At 40.7% G+C, this 25989-nt stretch overlaps 1 protein-coding gene across 1 annotated transcript in view; it reads right to left on the bottom strand.

The window, feature by feature from the left end:
• Window positions 1-25408, bottom strand: part of LOC139447366 (retinoblastoma-associated protein-like) — a 44384-nt gene extending 18976 nt beyond the window's left edge. The window contains exons 1-17 of the mRNA XM_071228681.1: window positions 25247-25408; window positions 22849-23017; window positions 21507-21562; window positions 20620-20718; window positions 18387-18518; window positions 15933-15986; window positions 15062-15165; window positions 14229-14339; window positions 12117-12211; window positions 10540-10611; window positions 8774-8889; window positions 8122-8178; window positions 7184-7271; window positions 5274-5435; window positions 1885-1999; window positions 610-761; window positions 97-147 (exon numbers count right to left, since the gene is read on the bottom strand). Coding sequence (XP_071084782.1) covers window positions 97-147; window positions 610-761; window positions 1885-1999; window positions 5274-5435; window positions 7184-7271; window positions 8122-8178; window positions 8774-8889; window positions 10540-10611; window positions 12117-12211; window positions 14229-14339; window positions 15062-15165; window positions 15933-15986; window positions 18387-18518; window positions 20620-20718; window positions 21507-21562; window positions 22849-23017; window positions 25247-25293 — 1680 coding nt within the window. The 5' untranslated portion in view covers window positions 25294-25408. The remainder of the gene's footprint in view (window positions 1-96; window positions 148-609; window positions 762-1884; window positions 2000-5273; window positions 5436-7183; window positions 7272-8121; window positions 8179-8773; window positions 8890-10539; window positions 10612-12116; window positions 12212-14228; window positions 14340-15061; window positions 15166-15932; window positions 15987-18386; window positions 18519-20619; window positions 20719-21506; window positions 21563-22848; window positions 23018-25246) is intronic.
• Window positions 25409-25989: the final 581 nt, after the last annotated feature.

Below are 25989 nucleotides of genomic sequence, written 5' to 3'. Positions count from 1 at the left end.
CCAAGGGACGCAACTCTGCACAGCGAGTCGCGGCGCCTTAGACGACTGGGCCACCCGTGCCCCCTGATTTTGTTATGATGTCTACAATCTACCCACCTCTTTCCATGCTATGGTCTCCAGGATCTGTGTCTCCACCCACTGCAGATGCTGAAGGTAAACATACAACATTGTTTATCATACCTCCATGTCAAATGATGAGTGAGTGAGTGAGTTGGGTTTAACTCCGTTTTTTTAACAGTATTCCAGTTATATCGTGGTGTGTCAGCTTGCTGTGGGAGGAAAGCCCAAAGTGATGCAGATCTTAGACGTCTACCACTTCGGTGAAAGTCAGAATGATGAGATCTGATAGGTCCACATGATCTTGAAAAAATATTGTGTAACCTGCTTTGGAGGGTAATAAATTTTTCAGGGGGGAAATAAATCTCTTATACCCCACCACGAACAATAGAGGCTGCACGTGGATTTCTGACAGGCAGCGGCAGAATAAATCCCTTAAACCCCGCCAAAAAGCTGCACGCTTTTTCCGTGTCGGTGGAAGTCATGTGACTTATCACTTATCATTTAAAACATTTACATTTATCGTTTGAACAAAATTAGTCATGTACAAACTTTGATGATTTCTCGGGTGAGTTTGGGTTCAGCCCTGATGTAGCTCTCCAGCACTTTGAAGAAGTCGAAGGCCTGGAGATGAAAGACGTCCAGCACCCAGGGGAAGGAGAACTGAGCGTCCTCCCGACCTATCTCACTCAGGGATGGATTGCCTGCAACACATACAGAACTCAAACATCTGTACTACGGGACAACTCCCGACCTATCTCACTCAGGGACGGATTGTCTGCAACACATGCTACGGGACAACTCCCGACTTATCTCACTCAGGGACAGATTGTCTGCAACACACACAGAACTCAAACATCTGTACTACGGGACAACTCCCGACCAATCTCACTCAGGGATGGATTGCCTGCAACACATGCTACAGAACTCAAACATCAGTACTAGGGGACAACTTTCCTTGTGTGATTCTTCTATAGTTTGTTGTTAAATGCTGCACTCAGCAATATTCCAGCTATATGACGGCGGTCTGTTAATAATCGTGTCTGGACCAGACAATCCAGTGACTGACATCATGAGCATAAATCCATCCAATTTGGATACAATGACACGCATCAACCAAGTCAGTGAGCCTGACCACCTGATCCTCTAACGACAAGCATAGTCGCCTTTTACGGCAAGCATGGGTTGCTGAAGACCAATTATAACTCCACTTTCCTCTTAGCTCTAGCAACATCAAAGGGGTCCATCTGGCTGAAATACCCATGAAATTCAAGGGAAAACTGCCATAATCTTTAATGTTGAAGAGAGTGTGTATTCTTGTTTATTAACATAAAAAAAACAGTCATGGCAAAAAGATGTTTTTTTTCAATATGGCTGATTCCAGAACAAATTCTCTTTCTCAAAGTTGTTCAGAAAAGTGAGTGAGTGAGTGAGTGAGTGAGTGAGTGAGGTTTTATGCCACTTTTAGCAATATTCCAGCAATATAACAGCGGGGGACACCACAAATGGGCTTCACACATTGTACCCATGTCGGGAATCAAACCCTAGTCTCAATTTGTTGTTTGTTGTTTAACGCCGCACTCAGCAATATTGGAGCTATATGACGGTGGTCTGTAAATAATTGATTTTGGACCAGTCAATCCAGTGATTGACATCATGAGCATTGATCAACACAATTGGGATACGATGACATGCATCAATCAAGTCAGCGAGCCTGACCACCCGATCCCATTAGTCGCCTCTAACAACAAGCATAGTCACCTTGTACGGCAAGCATGGGTTGCTGAAGACTCACTCATCTGCAAACATATCTTGTAAACAACTTACACGAAAGCCCATAAGTCATCAGCACTATCTCCACGGAGGCTGCGAGGAGAGATCGGTGGAAACTGTCCGAACACAGAAGCTTGCTGAAATCATTTGTAGACAACCTGTCATGCTCCTGAAACACAAGAAGAACAGTTCACGACATATGACTGGCTTGATCATTTCTAGTAAATAGTAGGGCTGGGACCATACCCCAACTGTGTGATCCAATACGTATCACGATACCTTGTTCACGATCTGATACTTATCAAGATACTATATGTCAGTGTTCCCGCTGGCTTTTGAAACTGCCAGTCCTTGTGGACTGGCAACTCTAAAAATTACCAGTTCCCCGTAATTTTTGCAAGTCCCAACTTTCAACAAACGAAAAAACGTATGAAAATTATTTGGTTTTAATTCTTTCAACTTCATGTTCAGTGCAAAGATGTCATCTCTGAAGTAACTTTGTTAGATCTATACGTCATTCACACAAACTTCAGTCACAATTTTCTCTTTATTTTTTAATATTTCGAGAAAAAGCCGCTACAAATGGATATTTAACCTAGAAATAGACAAGGGGAAACCCTGATGGTAACAGAAAACTGACTTCGAAAAATGTACTTATATGAATATCACAGATGTTTTGTTCAACAACAAAGATTTATAAGTACCTTATTTGCCAGTCCTGTGGACTGGCAGGCACATGAATTACCGGTCCAAGCCTAATTTTACCGGTAAAAAACTGGTTATTACCGGTAAACGGCAACACTGTATGTGCTCTTATCTGTGGTGCCTAAGCCATCCTTTTTATAGACAGGATAGTCAAATACCTGGCACGCTGACGAATTACAGATAGCACTGTCAAGTATGGCGCAATGGATGAAAATATTTACTGTTTCACTACTAAGTAAACGTTTAAGGTAAGTATCGATATTTTATACTTAGTGTGTGAGTGTTATCGATACTTGTATCGGGAGATAAAATATCGTGATCCACCGATGCATCGGTGTATATCTCACCACTAATAAATAGTCGTTAATGGCTAAAATTCCACTCATTTAAACTTTCATATATTTCTATTCATGTTCTAGGGTTTTAGATCAGTTGATTGTCTAGGACATTGAGTGAGTATTATCTATTATGTTCTATTATGTCCCAAACATGTTTCAAAGTAGGTAATGTCTTATCAAAAGCTGACGAAATAATGGAAAATAGACTTCGTCTGCATCAAAAGTACTGACGTGACAGTGATGTCCTATTTATTTCAGAAAGTACTCTAGCTGTTTTGAGAATATTGTCCACATAGTCTTAATACAATCGAAGATGTTCCATTTTCTCCAATACAGTTTGGTTGCAAAAAAGGAAATCAATGAGATGCATTCTGAGTACGATGGCAGATAATGTCAGTGAGTGAGTGAGTGCTTTTAGAAATATATCAGCAATATTACGGCAGGGGACACCAGAAATGGGCTTCACACATTGTACCCATGTGGAGAATCGAACCCGGGTCCTCGGCGTGACGAGCGAACGCTATAACCACTAGGCTACCCGACCGCCCCGGCAGATAATTCGAAAGATGTGGACATTAGCAAACACTATCTTTACACACACCTGATGATAGGTACGACTGCATGATATGACATGTATACCATTATACTCTAATACGCTTTTCGAACAGAACGTATTGCAATATTTTTTCTGTGTTGCCGTATATAGGGTGAAAAATATATAACATGTTTCATTATTATTTGTGTCGATAACCTAAAATCAGCACAGAAAATCATTAACAAATGATATTTCCCTTTAAAATTGACTGACAGAATAGACGGTAGTGAGTTCTCTCACATAGTTATCTCCCCTGTATCCATGACTACAAAATAGCAGCAACTGACAAGCTGACTTTGACATTGTGATCTAATAAAATCCTAGATATTTTATATATTTGCATACTTCGCCTGTAATTTATCTCGGAGTCCAAACAATGTACCCCTGGCAGACAAAGTTGCGAGAAATCGCTTTTCTGTTTAAAATTGTTCATTTTTATTTAAGTTTGCATTTTTAACTTTGCATTCTTTGCAAATTTTAACTTTGCATTCAATGCATTAATGTTAAACTAAGCACTAAAGCCTCTTCCTTTACAGGCCTCAAAGTTGCGACTAAAACGGTCGCCAATGCGCCAATTTGTCTACTGTCCAAAATTCAGAGGTCGCCAAATGACTGCCGTGAAAAATATCTTGTGGCGACTAAATTCTATTGCTTCACATACGTAGACACAAACATAAATAATTTGATTGACATCTGTGACGCCATTTTCGCAATAGGCAGTGTTTTCACGGTCTCAATGGAATACATATGCCATACTCATCGTCTGTTTCATAAACATTCCCATTGCTCTATGCAGCGTTACAAGGGATTTTTTCAGTTACGTAAACTCTCAAAGCCTAGTGCTATGACTTGTACATATTATTATAGTTATTTGATAAATGATAATTTCAAATATTTTGGGTTACCTAATCATTTGGCTTGTCTGGTTGATTCTACCACTGGCTACCTGAAAAAAATTACTACCCATATGGCTACTAGTTAAAAATTAAACTTTGAGGCCTGCTTTATATTAATGTTGTCATTGACAAAAAGTCTTAACACAAGTCAACAGCATGAATCGCGACAGATATTGCTTTACTCCAATTTAGGAATTCTTACTGACATTTGCTCCAGCCTTGAGGACAAACCGGCCTCTGAGCAGGTTCAGATAAATACTGTAAATCGTGAAATTAATGCGTCTCCAAAAGAATGCGACCACTTGACCCTAGCCAAAAATGCGATTCAATATGAATACGACATCCCCCCTCTCAAGCATCAGTGGATTTCTATCTAAAGATGTCCTCAGACAGGTTTAGATTCCTCACTTTAATCCAACCTTACATTAATCCAATCACACACCAAATATCACTGCTTATTAGCGCTGAGTAAAGAACTTCCGCAAAAACAATACATGCGCGCTGGCTCGTGTCGGCCTTTGACGCAGTCGCAAAGAACAAAGGGTTGCGTCTGTCTGGACTTGCAGGTGTGATCAGTGATGACAATAGTGAGTAGAACTCATGTCTTGACCCCAGCAGTGACAATTCACAGGATGTAATTAGTGTTTGAATGACATTGTTTATATACTTTATATACAAGTGCTGCTCAATAAACAGTGGTGTGGAATACATCAGCGTATGTCTAAGTTGGTATTTTTGCTATCCAAAATGTCTTATTGTTGATATAAATGTGATGTTTAAAAATGCTAGCAAAGACCACTCGCATTTTTCGCATTGAATTTACGCTCGCATTAATTTCAAGATTTACCATAAACTGTTCCCTATAAATACTCTCAAACACTTAAAACATGCAACGTTCCCAGCACCCACCATGTTCAGCATCGACTCCATCACTCTGTAGTACAACCTCTTGGCCATGGTGAATCGCTGCTCTGCTATCGTTGTCTGACTCGACGCGAAGTTGGACGTGAACACTCTCTCAAGTTCCATGACTCTGTCTGCTATTGAGGTAGTTGGGTCGATTGCACAGTTCTGCAAATATATCAAATACATCATTCTATCCGGCCTGTAACTTATACAGACGAATGTCTGTTTTAAACTTGGTTGGTGCCATGTTCGCTGTGCAGAGTTGTGTCCCTTACACCTGGCAGGATCTAACGACAAAATGGGCTGGGGAGGACATGTCATTTAAGGTGCTGGAAGTCACTTTGTAGAGTTGCCTCCCTTAGACGTGCCAGAAACCTATGATCAAATGTTGTGGCAAGGTCACGTAAGGTGCTAGCAGTTACTTGGTAGAGTTGCCTCCCTTAGAAGTGCCAGAAACCTATGATCAAGTGTTGATGTCAAGGTCACATAAGGTGCTGGGAGTCACTTTGTAGAGTTGCCTCCCTTAGAAGTGCCAGAAACCTATGATCAAGTGTTGATGTCAAGGTCACATAAGGTGCTGGGAGTCACTTTGTAGAGCTGCCTCCCTTAGAAGTGCCAGAAACCTATGATCAAGTGTTGATGTCAAGGTCACATAAGGTGCTGGGAGTCACTTTGTAGAGTTGCCTCCCTTAGAAGTGCCAGAAATCTATGGTCAAATGTTGTGGCAAGGTCACGTAAGGTGCTAGCAGTCACTTGGTAGAGTTGCCTCCCTTAGAAGTGCCAGAAACCTAAACATATGATCAAGTGTTGATTCCTAGTTAACCCTGATTATGCTCCTTGGGCTGTCAGCACCATAAATGTGCCTAAGGGTTTTACAGTGTGGTAAACACATAAGATTGTTTAGATTACCGTATTCGATGTGATAAGCGCCCCGCTCTAATAAGAGCCCCCTATTTCTAATTTTGGGAGCACCCTGGGCGCTTATTATGTCAATACGGTACTCCCGTGTCAAGCTGACATGTCACGATGTAAAACTAAAATGCAGTTCACATTGGAGATAAACCCAAATCACTCACTCAATTCCCAAATTTCGTTCATGTAATGATCTTTGGTTTGTTAACACTAACCCTGAGCTCTGGGCCAGCGATAGTTGAGGCTTTCATCCCGCACGAATCTGGCATGCCATGAAATAACTGAATACTTTTCAAAGCTGTGAGAAGGTCAGGGGGCAGGTAGGTAGCCATCTTCGCGAGGCAAGAGAGTTAACTGACTTTTGAAGTCCAGTTTCCACCCTTGACGAAATAGGCTGGAATTCCTGGGCTCGATCGTAGCGCCACCAGGGGCTATTACGAGTTATGTCCCTTCTATACCTCTCCTATGGACCAATCAGATTCCGCCTCTCGTATCACTTGCATTTGCTTCAAACAAAACGGTGGCCCCCGCTCAAGACGATATGATAGATAATCAAGATCTATATTGTGATAAAACGAGTTTTACATCGCGAAGTGAATCAAATCATGTCATCACCTGAATTATAGCTGTCATATAGCTGTCATATAGCTGGAAAATGGCTGAGTGTGACGTTAAACAAACAGACAAACAAAAATTGTGGGTGTGGTAAGTAGACAGATGAGAAGGCCCATCTTTAAAGTGAGTGAGTGAGTATGGTTTTACGCCGCTTTTAGCAATATTCCAGCAATATCACGGCGGGGGACACCACAAATGGGCTTCACACATTGTACCCATGTCGGGAATCGAACCCGGGTCTTCGGCGTGACGAGCGAACGCTTTAACCACTAGGCTACCTGACCGCCCCGCCAATCTTTAAAACAAAAGGAATATTAAGGAAGCAAGTGGACCAAACCTGCTGAGAAACCCCCGGAGGAGACAATGTACCACGTGAACATTCTTACCTTGAAATAGTTGAGGAGCTTGTCACTGGCCTGATCACTCGCATTGCAGAGAATGATCTTCAGTTGTTGAACAGTGTTCATGGCAGCTCTGTAAACATTCAAACAAACAGGATGTTCTGGTATCAATGACCAAGGGGGACATCTTTGGCAATCTGCCAAATATTGAAAAAATTGAGAATGGAAATTTCTGAGCCATTGGTACACAGGGATTTATCCAGGGTTTCAAAGTAAGTTCCCTTGACGGGCGAACTGGGAAAGATCACGATTGCTATTTTTTTAAAAGTACTTATTTTCCTACATTCAGAGAGCTTTTAACACTGAATTTAACATTGCATTTAATGCAAGTATATTAAACTAAGCAGGGCCAACACGACAATTGGCTATTGGATCCGAGCATTCAGCTGTGCTCTTGGATAAGAGCATTCAACTGTGCACTTGGATAGAGCGTTTAGCTGTGCTCTTGGATAAGAGCATTCAACTGTGCACTTGGATAAGAGCGTTTGGCTGTGCTCTTGGATCAGAGCGTTTGGTTGTGCTCTTGGATCAGAGCGTTTAGCTGTGCTCTTGGATAAGAGCGTTTAGCTGTGCTCTTGGATAAGAGCCTTAGCTGTGCTCTTGGATAAGAGCATTTACCTGTGCTCTTGGATAAGAGCATTTAGATGTGCTCTTGGATCAGAGCGTTTAGCTGTGCTCTTGGATAAGAGCATTTAGCTGTGCTCTTGGATAAGAGCATTTAGCTGTGCTCTTGGATCAGAGCGTTTAGCTGTGCTCTTGGATAAGAGCATTTAGCTGTGCTCTTGGATAAGAGCATTTAGCCATTATATTAGCAAATATCTTCATCAGATATTTATTAGAGCGGGGCACTTATGACATCGAATACAGTAATATCTGTACTGTGATGCTCGACCCATACATTAATTGTAGTGAAAGTAACCAACCTGACAGGAGTGATCATGTGTGGAGATCCGGACACACAGGACTGGTCCACACTGGCTCTGTAAGGAACAACAGTTGTCTTCAGATCATCGTGTCACACAGACTGAGAATGTCAGTGAGTGAGTGAGTGAGTGAGTTGGGTTTAACGCCACTTTTAATAACATTCCAGTTATATCACGGCGTGTCAGCTTAATGTGGGAGGAAAGCCCGAAGTGATAACATAATTGGGGCGAACCAGGATTTGAACACACAATCATAGGTTTTTGGCGTGCCCAAGGGACGCAACTCAGCACAGCGAATCGCAGCGCCTTAGACGACTGGGCCACCCGTGCCCCCGAGAATGTCAGTGATACAGACTGCTTGATAAAGGTGAGTGAGTTGGGTTTAACACCGCTTTTAGCATTATTCCAGTGATATCGCGGCGTGTCAGCTTAATGTGGAAGGAGAGCCCGAAGTGATGCAGGTCTCAGACGCTTACCACTTCAGTGAAACCCACGAGCACGGGTATGGTGCTGACAAAACTAGAAACATATTCGGGATTCGAACCCACAATCATAGGTTTCTGTCGTGCCCAAGGGATGCAACTCTGCACAGCGAATCGGGGCGCCTTAGATGACTGAGCCACTCGTGCCCACTCTGCTGTTACAAGCTGACCTGTTTTTGTTATGATCTGATGGTATGAGGTGACTGTCATGTCGAAGAAAAAGCATCTCGTTGATATCCCCTTCCTTTTTATGTCGCTCGTCGTACTGTTCCATCAACCTCTCCAGCTGAAATATACAGCAGACGCATTGGCATCGAAAGTGAACAAACTCAACGACACAACAATCTGAATTCCAGATGATAATAACATTATAATAATGTGTGTGAATACACAATGCCATCTAGAAAGTGGTGAAATGTATCAAGAGTGATATTTGTGATTGCTTCATTTTAGGATGGTACAGATTCTAGTATTTAGTGGGGTTTGAGTCCCGTCTGAGATTCGAACCCACACTGCCAGAGTCAGCACCTAATCGTCAGCAAACCAAGTCAGGGATCTAACCCACTCAGCCACTGAGGCTTCCACAAAATAAAAGTCCCACAAGTGGTAGTCTAGATCACGCACATTGCGTGCTGGCGATTAGGTGCCTCACCTCATTAGGTGGGTTTGAATCATGGATGGTACCCGCAAAAAATACTAGAATTTATACTTTAGTAAGACAGTGTAATCCCAAATATAACACTTAAATATAATGTGTGTCAGTTTTGCTCAGCAAAGAGAGTACATGCCGAAACTCCAGGGTTAATAGCAGTGCGTGTCAATTATGAATGGTTGAGGATGGTAGTTCTTCAATCTCATTAAAATCGGATCTAAGTTCTCGCTGCCGCTAAACAAAGATCGGAGGACATCCTATTACGTGTCACGTGAGAACGACCTTTCGCGAACTTTGACCGACAACTAAAACGACTAACAAGGAGTCGATATCAGCCAATTAGAAAGCAGCTTTCTCGAGCTTTACGGCACTTGTTTCAACCTAGCGACTTCCATTTCAGACTACGCTTGAAAAATATGTTGACACAGTTCTCGATCAAAAGTTTGATAACTGAACAAGCGAACATTTCGGAATGTCTAATACATGGTTGAGATTGTATGACAGTGCTTCCCGCGTACTGTGTAACGCCTCCTCCGTTCAAATGTTTGTCCTACGGAAGCGAGAGATAGATGATAATTTTGACGGAATCAAAGGGTTGCATGATCAGAAAACACATTCCAACTGTCACTTGCATGATCTGGTAAGCCATGCTTTGATTGGTTGGATGAAGGGTCGTTCTGACGTAAACTATAATGGGATGTCCTCAGTAATTTGTTTAGCGATAGCCAGAACTAAGATCTGATTTTAATGAGGTTGGTAGTTCTTAAGAATATGGGATCGGGTTCAGTCTGACAAAAGATGCAGAGCTCTGGGATTTTAACATTTGCCACATGGTGTCACATGGCCTAATTTCATTATAATAATGAGGTCTGGGCCAGACAAACCAGTGATTGGTATTATGAGGTATGGTGTACCAAGTTTATTTGTTTGTTTGTTTGTTGTTTAACGCTGCACTCAGCCATATTCAGGTCTGTAAATAATTGAGTCTGGACCATACAATCCAGTGATTGACATCTACGCATTTGGGATACAATGACATCCATCAATCAAGTCATCGACAACCAGATCCTGTTAGTCGCCTCTTGAGGCAGGCTTAGGTTGCTGAAGACCTTTTCTACCCCGGATCTTAACAGGTGTGAACCAAGTCAAAGAGCCTGCCCTTCCAAGTCAGTTAAGTGTTATTGAGCGCTGGGAACCTATTTTGTACAGGGTCACCATTGAGCGACCTACTTCCATCACATGACCTTGACTCACGGACACTGAAGGTCAGGGTGTGGTACTTACATCCAGGTCTCCATCGATGTGCGGCAGTTCCTGGAAGAAAGGCTCCGTACAGTTCTGCTGAATGACTTGCACCTGGGAATACAAGGCACGATGTGACCAATACAAGGCACACTCCTATCAATACAAGGCACGATGTGATCAATACAAGGCACACTCCTATCAATACAAGGCACAATGTGATCAATACAAGACACGCTCCTATCAATACAAGGCACGATGTGATCAATACAAGGCACGCTCCTATCAATACAAGGCACACTCCTATCAATACAAGGCACAATGTGATCAATACAAGGCCCACTCCTATCAATACAAGGCACGATGTGATCAATACAAGGCCCACTCCTATCAATACAAGGCACGATGTGATCAATACAAGGCCCACTCTTATCAATACAAGGCATGATGTGATCAATACAAGTGTGCATTAAATTGCTGACAAACGTCTAAAATTATTTACAATCATAATTTTGGGGGGAAATGAGTGACAACCAATAGGGCTGAATCATGTAGTAGTTTTCAAGTCAGTGAGTGAGTAAGTGAGTGATTGAGCTTCAAGCAGTTTTGTTTGTTTGTTTAATGCCTCACCCAGCAATTTCCAGCTATATGACGGCACTCTGTAAATAATGAAATCTGGCCCAGACAATCCAATGAGTGATATCATGAGCATCCATCCACGCAATTGAGATACGATGATATGCATCAACCAAGTCAGTGAGCATGCCCACCCGATCCCGTTAGTCGCTTTTTACGACAAGCATAGTCGCCTTTTACGGCAAGCATGGGTTGCTGAAGACCTATTCCAACCGAGGTCTTCACAGGTCAGTATGTCAGTCATTTACACAAACTTAGTGTAGAAGGAAAGCCCATGTAATGCAGGGGGAGAAGTGTACGACCTTGTTGAAACCTAAAAGCTGACATAGTTCCTACCCAGAATTAATCTGGACTCCAACCATCACCAGCAGACAAGCTCCTCACAGCGATAGTCTGTTCGGGGAGGTCTATACTATCGCTGCCACCAGTCAAAACTCCCCACTGTGATAAGTGGCCCCAACCATGCTTGGAGTTGAACTCGCAACCAAATGACACGTGACGGCTGTCGTCATGCCGAATACACTTACCGCTGATAAATTTGAATTTCTATTTCATTAAAAGTATCAACTTTAATTGATATAGTAAGAATGTAAGGGAGAAGTTGGTTGATTTTCCGTTAGTCTGCAATCTCGAACCAATCTGATTATTAAAACAACAAAGCAAAATCACCTGAAAACATGGCCAATCGTAAACCTTTTCAAAATGAAATATGATTCCCAAAGACTTAAACAAAAGTATAAACGTTACTAATATGGGGTTAGAGGGCAAATTTCAAGATTCTTGTAATGGCCGCGCCCACACTAGTGGCAGCGATGTTACAGAGAGTGTAACGAAGGTGTTACGCGCTGGGAAGGAGCTTGCACCAGCAGATAGCAAAGGGAGGCAACTCCGCATCTAAATTCTGATACCTTCAACATGCTCAAGAACAGTTCAGCTCGAAGTTCATTTAAACGTATATTCATTCACTGCTACTGAACTCTCACCTCTTCAATGCTTGTTTTGACCTGTTCAGCAAGTTTCAACAACATATTTGTTGTTCTGCTTTCTGTTGTTTGTAAACAGCCAATGCGGATCACATCTAAAACAGATGAAAACAAGAGTCATCAGAAAGATGACATATCCCCCCGGCAGCTGTCTGTAAAGTAACCACTAGTAAATGTGCAATTCTGTATGTAATGAGTCAACAGTTGAATGTTCTTTCAGAAGCATACATTGTTTACCAACAAAAGATCTACCATGGTCGCATCCATAAGAAATGGAAAGTAAAACGTGTGTTTCTGTGGGTATTTTTAATGCAAACAAATGACTAATTACAAGAAACAATAACTAAACAAGCGTATAGTCAACGAAGTCATCTATATCCCCCGCCTAAACTTAAATCCAAAATGTTGCCATGGAAACGTAAAAAATAAAAACTTCTAAAATTCCTAAATAGCAAAAGGCACAACTTCAGTATGTGACTGATAGATATACCAAGTTTCGATCAAATACACTGAATTGTCTTCGAGTTCTGCCCCGGAAAAGAGAATGATTACAGACGGATGGACAGACAGACTGGCTGATCGCAATATATATATTATATGCCGGGGGGATAATAAGTGATGAGAACAATTGCAGAATATGAAGTACAATTTATCATTTTCTAAATTACAACATTTCTTTAGGTTAGTAAGTGAGTTGGGTTTACCGCCGCTTTTAACAGTATTCCAGTCATATCACGGTCTCAGACGTTTACTACTTCAGTGAAACCCACGAGCACGGGTATGGTGCTGAAAAACCTAGAAACATAATCAGGGCGAACCGGGATTCAAACCCACAATCATAGGTTTCTGGCGTATCCAAGGGACACAACTCTAAACCAGGAGTTTGCTGATACCATGTTGTTTGTTTCTCACACCACACTCAGCAATCTTCCAGCTTTGACGATGGCCTATAAATATTCGAGTCTGGACAAACCAGTGATTGATATTATGAGCAAAGATCCACGCAGTTGGGGAATGCTGGCCCGCCGAGCCTGACCACCCGACACATTCCCAGTCACCTCTTGCTACAAGCAAAAATTAAACGGGACATTTTCCAATCCGAAATCCCCACACTTGAGACCACCTCCATGGCCCAGAGAGCGGAAGGTCTGGGGTTCGATCCCCGGACACGACATACCAAAAGACATTAAAAGATGGTACTTCTTGTTACCCTGTCTGGCGCTCGGCATTAAGGATGGGCGGGGCTAAAACAAGACTGGTCGGCTTGGAGTCAGTATACTGTGTCTGAGTGGGGTATTCATGTTAAACTGTGGCATGGTATCTCAGTGAGCTAGCACTATAAATCAGCATCAGTCCGGACTAGTACAAGCAGCCACACACACACGTACATGTACGTCGCCTTATAAGTGCAATAATCCTGGAGGCGATGTTCAACCCCATCTCACCCCACCTAATAACACTTGAGCACCCAGTCAAGAAATAAATATTGAACATGTTCAATTTGTATTCTGGAAGTCGTAAGTCATCCGATCCCGCGGGGTACATGGTAGATGTACCCTGTGTGTGAGCCAATGTACCCCGAGACATCATGTATCGGTTGATGACGATTGTATACTACTGACATTCATACCATCCTGAATCAATGTTTACACTTGTCTTGAATAAAACCAATCAGAGTTACTTCCCTTTACCCAATGCATTTGGAAAGACATCAGTTCAATCAGAACCCCGCCTAAGATCGGGCTGAAGGGAAAAGCTAGCATTTAATGTAAGGTAAGATAGACCATTACCCATACGTACATACAGCCAAAACACATATCTTTTTGGATAAGCTAAGGAAATGAGGCACTGCATAGCTCTTTGAAGACAAATGAGCCCAACCGTCATGCTTGATCATTTGTTAGTTTGTTTGTTTGTTTGTTTGCTTGTTTGTTTGTTTGTTTAACGCTACACTCAATATTCCAGCTATACAACAGCAGTCTGTAAAAAATCGAGTTATTTACAGACTACCATCACATAGATGGATAATGCTGAGTGTGGCGTTAAACAACAAACAAACAAACAAAAGATAGAAATCTTGCCACACCATCTGAATGTCTTTTTAAATCTTACCATAAGGGGGATTCAGCAGAAACGACGGCGTTGTTCGGAGGACAAACTCTAAACAACACATGAGCAACAACACAGCATGATTCAGATCCTGGTTGTCAACGAGGAAGTGATCTGAAAGACAAACACCAGTTTAGACTCTTATGACAACTGAACAAGGTAGATTCAGAGGGTCTTTGAAATTCTCTGAAGACAAAGAAGGTAATTCACTTATGTATTTTATCCGAAACAATACCCTCGGCATCTAAGTAAGTGTGCGGAACTTATTTGAACCAAACCGTAATAATCTTAACCATGCCACTGGCGCTGTCACACAGGTTTCAGTGTTCCCGCTGGCTTATGAAACTAAAAATTACCAATACCCCCTAATTTTTGCCAGTCCCAACTTTCAACAAATAAAAAAATGTTTGGAAATTATTTGGTTTTAATTCTTTCAACATCAGGTTCAGTGCAAAGATGTCATCTCTGAAGTAAGTAACTTAGTGAGATCTTTACGTCATTCACACAAACTTCAGTCACAATTTTCTCTCCACTTTTTTCATATTTCGAGACCAAGTTGCTACAAATGGATATTTAACCTAAAAATAGACAAGGGGAAACCCTGATGGTAACCATGGTAACAGACAAGCTGACTTTGTTCGAATAATGTACTTATATGAATATCACCAATGTTTTGTTCAACAACAAAGATTCATAAGGTACTTTATTTGCCGGTCCACAGGGACTGGCAGTCACATGAATTACCGCTCCAAGCCTAATTTTACCTGTAAAAAATAGGTAATTACCGGTAAAATAACCCGGAAACATTGAACGTAGAGGGTACAGTTATATCTCACTTTTTGTATGCAGGAAGATTGTCCAACACAGCTTTTTCCTGAAGGAAACTCCTTCAGTCTCAGGCACCGGGGGCATCACATTCTCACGGAAATATACATTTTCTCTGAAAACAAGTACAATTGAATTCAGGGCTCGACGAACACTCTTGCAAACTAGACAAATGCTTGTGAAAATTTATACTTGCCTTGAAGACAAGATATAGGACGATACACATACCCAACAACTACCTTTATAAATTATGTGTTAAATTTGGGGATGAAAAATCTAATCAATAATTAGGTACGAGTGACAATTGGTGATTATAAATAATTAATGTTGACCAGTTACTTCTTTGTTACATCCAAAAAATCTAATGCTGTAAATAATACAGAAACACGATACATGTTTTCAAAATTGTCCAATAGTGTAATGAACATCATCATCATCATACGAACGTCCTACCATGGAAGTCAACAAAATAACAGGAGATTTGCATATTTCTGTTTGAAGCTTTAGCCGGATTTAACCTGGCCTACTCTGAGACCAATATTCAGCCCCAAGTCGGAAATATTCCCAAATTGTAAGATTACTGTATAACTGTATACTGTAATACACTTTTCAAATGCATGTATTGCCGTAAAGAGTGACTATGCTTGTCGTAAAAGGTGACTAACTGGATCGGCTGGTCAGACTCGATGACTTGGTTGATCCCAATTGCGTGCATCGATGCTCTATGATATTAATCACTGGATTGTCTGGTCAAGACTCGTTTATTTACAGACCGCCATCATATAGCAGGAATATTTCTGAGTGCAGCGTTAAATAAGAAACAAACAAACAAACAAACAAACAAACAAACAAACAAACAAACAAATTCTAATGACTACTCACTCATTTGAATCCTCATCTGTCTTAGGATCTTCTCTAAACACAGACCGGCATAGTCTACAACACAAACATCACACATACAAACTGACTCGTCAGTAAAACCCAGGCGCATAACTCCTCTGACTAATTACTGTTTAATAGTCATTCACAAAGTGGGTGACTTAATATAAAAACGTACAACTTTATAGATAACAATTTCTAGTTCATTGCATTTAGCGCCATTTTGACATAGATTCTTGCAATGTGAATTCTGATTCCTGCTTGATGACGAATCTACATAGAAACATCACTAAAGGCAATAAGCCAGAAGTTATTATCCTTGAAGTGAGGAAGGTGTTCAGACACAATTATCTTAATATCAGAAACCTGTGCACCTTAACTATTCCCAAACATATACATGATATAACATTAAGCAAATTTATTTCACATAATTTTTTATTGTTATAATCTATTTTGTCTGGGTTTGCGATCTGGTTCATTTGTAAATAAAAAATTTAATTAGACGTTAACATGATATACGACTTTTCCATTGGACCAGAGGTCGGTCACATGACCCCGAAATTGACGTTAATAAGTGTATGAACGACACAATTTGACGTTCATAGGTTTTTCATGAGACAGTGTTCTTGAAATGACATAAACACTGACGGACTACTTCCACATTCCTGGGAATTACCAAGCACGAAACATATGAAAGCGTTCTTTCTGATCATTTAGAACTTTTAATCTTGATCTCAGCGTTTCAGTATACATTGAGAAACATCAGAGAGCGTGACTGCATGAATGTTCACGACTATCCTCGCTGCGGCCCATCCTAATGAACAAACGATGAAATGCACATCTAAACTATCGTTGTATCGTCTCGATCCGTGTCAAGGCTGACAGTGACAGTCTCCAGCAATCTATGAATTTACCTTGGTGTCTGTTTGACGCATCTTTAATCACCTTTCAATGATCGGCTAGTTGATCAATGATGACTAACACATGTAACCGCCACATGTTCATTAACAACTTCGGAAATCTCTCCCGTCACGTTTATCGTGTCGGCCATTTTGACGTCTTGTACTTGATGTAAATGTATTACGACGCACTGTCATTGTAACTGACTTACTGAGGTAGTTCTTTACAGACCTTTCTCATCTAATGGTGATATAATTTGAACACATGTGTTTCGCAAGATGTTTCTGAAGAGCAAGTTGTGTATCCATACGCCCATGTCACCTCTCTTTTTGAGGAACTATTTTATTCCGCGGTATAGCTTGTTGTTGTATGGCTGTCCGTGTAAAGATGAAGTCACAACGTTCATACAGTTTGGCCCTCACTCTATGAAGGTTCATACTCAAATGAACTCTGTCTGTTACCTTTGCGTAACAGCTATGAGACAAGCACGACATCACTCTTGGAATAGGACAGGATTTGACTGGAATGTCATTGATTAGGGAATTTGATTGCGGTCATCAACTTATTATAGAAGACTCCTGGGTAGCATCAGCATTTCAACACAACCTTCAAAACATTGTGAGTCCTGGATAAATTAACTTGGCCCCTTTCCACAAAGCAATCTTAGCACTAAGTCTGTCGTAAGTCTATGTTAAAGTATGGGAGTTAAGATCATCTCAGCGCTACGATCGCTTTGTGGAACGGGGCCCTGATCTAAATCCCTGGGCGATGTCAGGATACAAAGGATGACATCATACGTTTCCACGGAAACAAAATCTGCCTTGTCAGCAGAATACAGAGAAAAATACACAAACTCAAATATTTTCTGATAGGTATTAACTAGATGTAATATGTGATGGAAGTACAATAGAACACGGATATAACGAACACAGATAGAGCAAACTAACAGATACAACGAACTGTTACAAAATCATATAAAATTTGTGTATATAACAAACTGGAGTGGAACTAACGTATATAGCAAACCGATATCTGGTCCCCGACAAGCCCATCTAACACTAATTAGTGATGTGTATAGCGAACTGAGAAATCTCACTCAGTGTCAAGTGACACTAACAATTAATTGGCTATCAACACAATCAGCGGTGACGATTTAAACTTGATGAACTTGCTGTATGCTTATCTTACCTGTAACTGGACTAATCTTGTCTGTAAGACATACATAAATTTCACGAGGTCACGTCAAAGTGTCACTTCACTAGCACACGCCAACATGGCGGGCAATGCTGCAAGTGCCTGTATCGTGTTTCCAAGCGAAAACGTATATAACGAAGAATGTATATAACAAACTGATTTCTCCAGTCCCTTGTAGTGTGTTATATCCATGTTCTACTTTAGCATATTTGTTACATACTGATTGACAGGTGTTTCAAATTTTGGATATACCTGTCAAGAAACATATTTATACCAGTGCAAAGTCCTCAAGTATGACTTTTGTTATGAATAAGAGCCTATTTTGTCTTTTTTTTAGATGTTGTTTTTTAAACTGTTACTTACTTTTCAAATGTGTGGAAGAGGGCAGACACGATCAAATAGTTTTTCTCCAGACTCAGTAGATGCAGCCGGACCGACTCGCTGACGGCACAACTCTCCTTCAGCACGCGCATCCTCTTGAAGAACTCTGTGATGCTGGAACATGTGATGCGAACAAAGCTGTTTACCATGTGTAACAGTTTTGGTTGGTTTGTTGTTTAACGCCGCACTCAGCAATATTCCAGTAATATGGCGGCGGTCTGGAAATAATCGAGTCTGGACCAGACAATCCAGTGATTAATATCACGAGCATCGATCCACGTAATTGGGATCGATGACATGCATCAACCAAGTCAGCGAACCTGACCACCCGATCCCGTTAGTCGCCTTTTCCGACAAGCATAGTCGTCTTTAACGCCAAGCATGGGTTGCTGAAGACCTATTCCACCCCGGATCTGCACGGGTAATATGTGTAACAAGTAGAGGTGGGACTATTCACCAATGCATCGTTATTTTTTACCTCTTGACACAAGTATCAATCACAGTGGCATGGGGCGGTCGGGTAGCCTATTGGTTAAAGCCTTCGCTTGTCACGCCAAAGACCCGGGTTCGATTCTCGATATGGGTACAATGTGCGAAGCCCATTTCTGGTTTCCCCCGCTATGATATTGCTGGAATATTGCCAAAAGCGGCGTAAAACCATACTCACTCACTCACAGTGGCACACTAAGTCAAAAATATTGTTACATACCTTACAAGTTTGTTGTTATAACTGTTTCATCAAACAATAATATAGTATCAGACGTTAGTAGTGTAAACAAAAATATTTTCATCCGTGTGTCATATTTGACACTACCAACTGTAAATCGTCAGTGTGCCAGGTATTTGACAATCTTGTCTATGAAAAAGATGGCTTACGCATCACCGATAAGAGCACATGCAACATGTGCAAGTAGCTTGAAACGTATCTGATCATGTAGAAGGTATTGTGATAGTATCGGCTCGCACAGTTGGTGTATTGCCCATGCCCTGGTATTAAGGGAGAGGACATCCTCATTCACCCATCTCTGTTGGGGAGGCCGGGGGGTATCGGGGGGTATCGGGGGGTGCAGAGGTTGGGGGAGTGTGGTTAGTTAGCCCGGAGCTCCAGATAAGCTTTTGATGTTGTGGGTATTTTACCCATGCATTTTAAAATCATTGGGTATCAGTAATTCTATCTGGGTATTCAAATTTCTGTTACCCACTAGTTTTTACACATGTAGGTATTTAAGTTAAATATTTAAAAACACTATTCATCTAGTCCCTGCAAACTGGTGTAGTGTGGGTTCGAGAGCTTCATAGGACTAAAAAAAACCACGATTCTTCCACAAGAAAGTGTGATGGCAAGTGATCATGATGTAACTGTCATCGTGGAGTTTGGCAAGGTTGACGAAATGCCCGTTTATAATTTCAAAATAAGTTGCTGATTATCTAATCGAATACGCAGGATTACTTCACAATATTTTGCTGATACTCACAAATTTTATTTTTGTATCGTATCTGTAATGTTCGTTGCGTATTTGATACGCTTGGATTTTATTTTACTGCGTATTTCTGCATTTCTGATGCGTATTTTATGCAGCTTATCTGGAGCTCTGTGTCCACACCCAGTACTCAGTACATCCTTTATACCTCTTGGGTTCACATTCCAGTAAACCTACACAACCCCCGGATCCCGTGGTTCTCACCATCTCCAATTACCTGCCCTTGGTTTTGATTGGTTATGCTACTCAGTCTAACGGACCAATCAGAATGCAAGTTACCAACCTGCCTCAATGCTGGGTACGGGATATCAACAACATGGCGTCCAGTCCGGTTCATTAGCCATATTGAAATTGCAATTACAAAGCCCTGAATAAACTTGAACCCCTCATGCATTTCAGTGTTAGAAAGTGGCACTAGTCCTGTAGTCCTTGCCAAACTAGCCAATAGTTAAGGTATCATCAGGACTAGTGGAAATTTGCCATTTTTAAGGGTTTTGCTATGTGTTATCATTATAAGGACTAGTGGACTAAATATGTTAGTTTCTAACCCTGCATATCATTGTAAAATGTATCTGAACAAAATTTCAGCTTAATCCATCAAGCAATTTCAAAGAAGTAAAGAATATTAAACATTAATGTACGACGACAGATGACTTGCAATGACATAAGTTTGTAGAGGTCAGGTGAGCTAAATACTGCAAGATTGAGTACAGAAGCTTGTGAGGGAGACTTACTTGAGGTTGGTGTGTTGCAGCAGGCTGGTGAGGGTGATGCAGGGGTTGCCGTCCAGGTAGCCACACTGCAACTGGGGGTCCAGCGGACCGTACGGCATCCTGAAATCAAGGATGCAACTTAAAATTGTTTATAATCCGGAATAGTGAGTGAGAGTTTTAATACGACTTTGAATTATATTCCAGTTCTATTATGGCACATCAGCTTAATGTGGGAGGAAAGCCCGAAATGATGCATGTCTAAAAACCCATGTTTGTTTGTTGTTTGACATCGCTCTCAACATTCCAGCTATATGGTAGCAGTCAGTAAATAATGAAAGTGATGACACCTATCAACCATGTCAGCAAGCCTGACCTACACTCCTACAACCAACACAGGATGCTGGGGACCTATTCCACCCCGGAATGCCTGTGGGTTGAGAAATGTATGAGTGTAAGCACTGTGTGACAAACTTGGTGAATCTGTGATCTGAACGCGACTATGCTTGCTGTAAAAGGCGACTATGCTTGTCATAAGAGGCGACTCACGCGATCGGGTGGTCAGACTCGCTGACTTGGTTGATGCATGTCATCGATCACAATTACGTGGATCAATGCTCATGATATCAATCACTTGATTGTCTGGTCCAGACTTGATTATTTAAAGATAGTTGGAATATTGCTGAGCGTGGCGTTAAACAACAAACAAACAAACTGTGATCTGAACTTGGAATCCTGAAGGGACACAGCTCCGCACAACGAATTGCGTTTGCCACCAGCCCAAATAACAATAAAATGTAAGGATATCCTTTAAGAGCTAGAATTGCTATGACTTGCCTGGTGGACTGAACCCGCTGTGGTATACACTTATATCGATGGGCTGAACCCATAGAGGTGTTGACAGAACTTACCTGGTATCCACCATCGCCATATACAAGGCACATGTGAACAGGTCAAAATAGGAAGACTGAAAAAGAAAGAATAGGTCAATTAGATTTGGTTTAACATGTTTAAATAACACAACTATAGCTCAAGCATATATCTCATCTTTAACTCAAGCATGTCTCATCTTTAACTCAAGCATATATTTCACCTTTAACTCAAGCATATATCTCATCTTTAACTCAAGCATGTCTCATCTTTAACTCAAGCATATATCTCATCTTTTACATGTTTAACTCAAGCATATATCTATCTTCTATCAAGCACTTTTCATCTTTAACTCAAGCACTTCCCATCTTTAACTCAAGCATATATCTCATCTTTAACTCAAGCATGTCTCATCTTTAACTCAAGCATATATCTCATCTTTAACTCAAGCACTTCTCATCTTTAACTCAAGCATATATCTCATCTTTTACATGTTTAACTCAAGCATATATCTCAACTTTAACTCAAGCACTTCTCATCTTTAACTCAAGCACTTCCCATCTTTAACTCAAGCATATATCTCATCTTTAACTCAAGCATATATCTCATCTTTAACTCAAGCATGTCTCATCTTTAACTCAAGCATATATCTCATCTTTTACATGTTTAACTCAAGCATATATCTATCTTCTATCAAGCACTTTTCATCTTTAACTCAAGCACTTTTCCATCTTTAACTCAAGCATATATCTCATCTTTAACTCAAGCATGTCTCATCTTTAACTCAAGCATATATCTCATCTTTAACTCAAGCACTTCTCATCTTTAACTCAAGCATATATCTCATCTTTTACATGTTTAACTCAAGCATATATCTATCTTTTACTCAAGCACTTCTCATCTTTAACTCACACATGTCTCTTTAACATCTTTAACTCAAGCACTTCTCATCTTTAACTCAAGCACTTCTCATCTTTAACTCAAGCATATATCTCATCTTTTACATGTTTAACTCAAGCATATATCTCAACTTTAACTCAAGCACTTCTCATCTTTAACTCAAGCACTTCCCATCTTTAACTCAAGCATATATCTCATCTTTTACATGTTTAACTCAAGCATATATCTATCTTCTATCAAGCACTTCTCATCTTTAACTCAAGCACTTCCCATCTTTAACTCAAGCATATATCTCATCTTTTACATGTTTAACTCAAGCATATATCTATCTTTTACTCAAGCACTTCTCATCTTTTACTCAGGCACTTCTCATCTTTAACTCACACATGTCTCATCTTTAACTCAAGCATGTCTCATCTGTAACTCAAATACATCTCATGTTTAACTGAAGCTAGTCTCAACTGTAAGTTAGGCACATCTCACCTGACCATCCTCAGAACTGCTTCCAGTCATCAGACTTTTCAGCTGGACGAGCGCCTTTTTCTTCACGTCTTCTGATAGCTCGAGCTCCTCACACAACTTGAGAAAGTCAGTATCCATTTTCTGAGCAGAAGGCACCTTGATGTTTTCTTTTGTCATATTTGTGTTCTGACTGTAAACAGAGAGGGGTACAGCATGAGTTCAATGTTTGTTTGTTTGTTTGTTGTTTAACGCTGCATTCAGCAATATTCTAGCTATATGATCATGATGAAGGTGGTCTGTAAATAATCGTGTCTGTACCAGACAATCCAGTGATTGACATTATGAGCAACGATCTAAACAATTCGGATATGATGACACACATCAACTAAGTTAGCAAGCCTGACCACCCAAGCCTGTTAGTCGCCTCTTATTACAAAAATACAAGCGGGTTGCTGAAAACCAATTCTAACCCAGATCATCAAGGGTCTGTAGTTTGATAATCACAAGACACTAAATTTCTAATGGTTTCAAAATAAAATCCTACGCCATTTTCTACCAACAAACAGTAAAATGGACAACATGGACTAACGCATGTTTTGTTTGTTTGTTGTTTAACGAGATACAATGACATGTATCAACCAAGTCAGCGCGCCTGATCACCCGATCCCTTTAGTTGCCTCTTACGAGTCACCTCTTATGGCAAGCATGGGTTCCTGAAGATCTATTCTACCCCGGAATCATCACGGGTCTAGCTATTGTTCAGGCTCTACACCTCTTTCAGATTGCAGCAAGAACTTCAAAGTTGCGTTCAAGATAAAATTGAATTTGGACTTTTCCATGTGCTCGCATCTGTGGTCTAGTGGTAGAGCATCTACTCGGATGGCTGGAGATTGGGGGTTTAATCCATGGCCGTTGACCAAAAGACGTGAATGGTTCATTCCTCACCAGTCGGTAGCTTGTAGATTACGGAAAGAAACGAGTGCGTCAAACATCATCGGGATCACCCGTAAGTGTCCGTTGACTAAACTCATGTGACACTATGCCTACCCGTAACCTTTATAAGTGTCTTTAGCATAGCTAGGTATATTTGCACTAAATTTAGCAGTGTGGCCGTAGCTCAGTCGGCTAGCTGTTGGACGGACAATCAGAAGGTCACCAGTTCACGTTGGAAAGATTCCACACAAAATGGTTGCTTTTCTTCATGAAATGTGACCTACGGCAGAGATCGTCCTCACGAGAAGTTGTGGTACTGTGCTCTAACGGTGCTCCATTATCTGGAAACCTGACCTACGTAGGACGTTGATGTGTTCTGCTAAATTTGATTTTTATGAACAAGGAGCAAGATCGAGTGCTCATTTCAGAGCATTGAAAAGTTTGAGGCTAACTCCAGCAAAACAGTTTGACAAATCAATCACAAGAACTTACCAATTCATTCATCCACAATGATCTTCGGATTCAGAATCTGGGATGAAATTCTTTAACTGATGACACTTACAGTAATTTCACACACTCAAAATACCCCAACTCTCAGCTGATTGCTGACATAGCATTCATCAACTTGTAGAATTTAAAAAGGTTTTTAACACTGCAACAGTATGATTTCTGATTAAGCAGGCATAATGTACATAGCTACAGAAATGTACATAAATCGAGTTGTTTTGTCGTCTGTCCTTTTAATTTTTAAACTTATAAACATAAATATCAGAGAGTGAGTCATTCAGAGAACGCATGTAAGTGCACTAGGCTATAGGCTGAGTGCAGTGTTGCCTAACTGTTTCTGGTTTCTGGCGTAGCTTAATTTAACTCTTTGTCCGAATAATCAAAACCGACCCGTCCTGAAACTGACAAAATGCCCTACCTTCAGCAACCAGATTCATTCTACACAGGGGTAGAATATTCTCTTCCAAGTTGAATTATTTTTTACAAAGGGATCGGTGAAAATTTGTCAAAACAAACAAGGGAAGTAACTCTATTTACTAGGAAGCGAAAGAGTTCACTCGATCAGCGGGTTATTATTTTGTCGCTTTTAAATTGCAAATCAAAACACAGACGATCAACGTTAAGTTAATTTGTAAAAATACTAGATTGCCACATAAATAAAACAGATCAGAATGAAACCCCATTTCTGAAGTGCACTCGGCTATTTAGTAATATGATGCAAGCAAAATATTTAGTTCACGGCAGTGGGATACACTTTTCACCAACCCAAATCCAATAAAACGGAGGATAGAGATATAAGATCGCGATCAGCTTACCTGCTGTTGTGAAGACACTGAGACCGTTACATAATCACTCGGTTTAATACCAGTTGATTACAACTTGATAACCGGTTGTAAAGACGACAGGTCGAAAGTGGGCAGGTCACATATCGACAAGTTGTGCCAGTAAATCAACAGTGCTCGACTGGGATAAAACCTACCCCGAATCCTGTGGACTAGCGTCTCTCTCTTCTAATTCAGTCGCCATATCGATGACTCGTCCTACAATCAATCATACGAGGTTCGATTTCGTGCATCTGATCATCGATTAGTCCGAAATGTTTACCGTGAATCGGCACATCACAAACTTCATCCATGAAAGATTACCCGCGAAATTGTAGGTTACTACAGAAATAGGACATTTTGATTGGCTACAGCTGACCCACGCGTGCGGGGTCTCCTGAGGTCAAAGTTGATTTCGCGCTATAATCGAGATTCTGGAAGCTGATTGGTTCATTTTTGTTACTGTGTTTACTACGTTGAACAGAAACAGGTCGATACATGCACATAGCCTGCGACGTGGGTTTGTAACTGTGAAGCCGTTGTTTTGTTTCTGCATGTTGTCTGATACTTGTAATATTTAGCATCATCAAACGTTTCATATTTTATTGTCTGAACAATTTGTGCAAACAAGCTCGTCATAGTTAGGTTTCGTTGACCTTTCAATTTCAAGCTGCCTTAACCTATCGATTAGAGTCACAATTAATATGAATTATAAATATATGATCCACAATGTAAAGTGAACTTTTATACTTCAATCGTTTCCTTCTGGTAACTGGATATTTAGTCCTGCTTTTTCTGATTCAATCGTTCATTCATTCTTTCTGATTGCATTGTTTTTTTAGTTTGTTCACCCCTTTTTCTCTCGCCTTTTTACTATTTACTGTTTATTTTCTGATGTATT

The sequence above is a fragment of the Haliotis cracherodii genome, unplaced genomic scaffold (assembly GCF_022045235.1).
Source record: "Haliotis cracherodii isolate W230 unplaced genomic scaffold, xgHalCrac1.p SCAF_7, whole genome shotgun sequence".
NCBI classification, from domain to species: domain Eukaryota; kingdom Metazoa; phylum Mollusca; class Gastropoda; order Lepetellida; family Haliotidae; genus Haliotis; species Haliotis cracherodii.
This window is presented reverse-complemented; position numbering and strand designations above follow the sequence as displayed.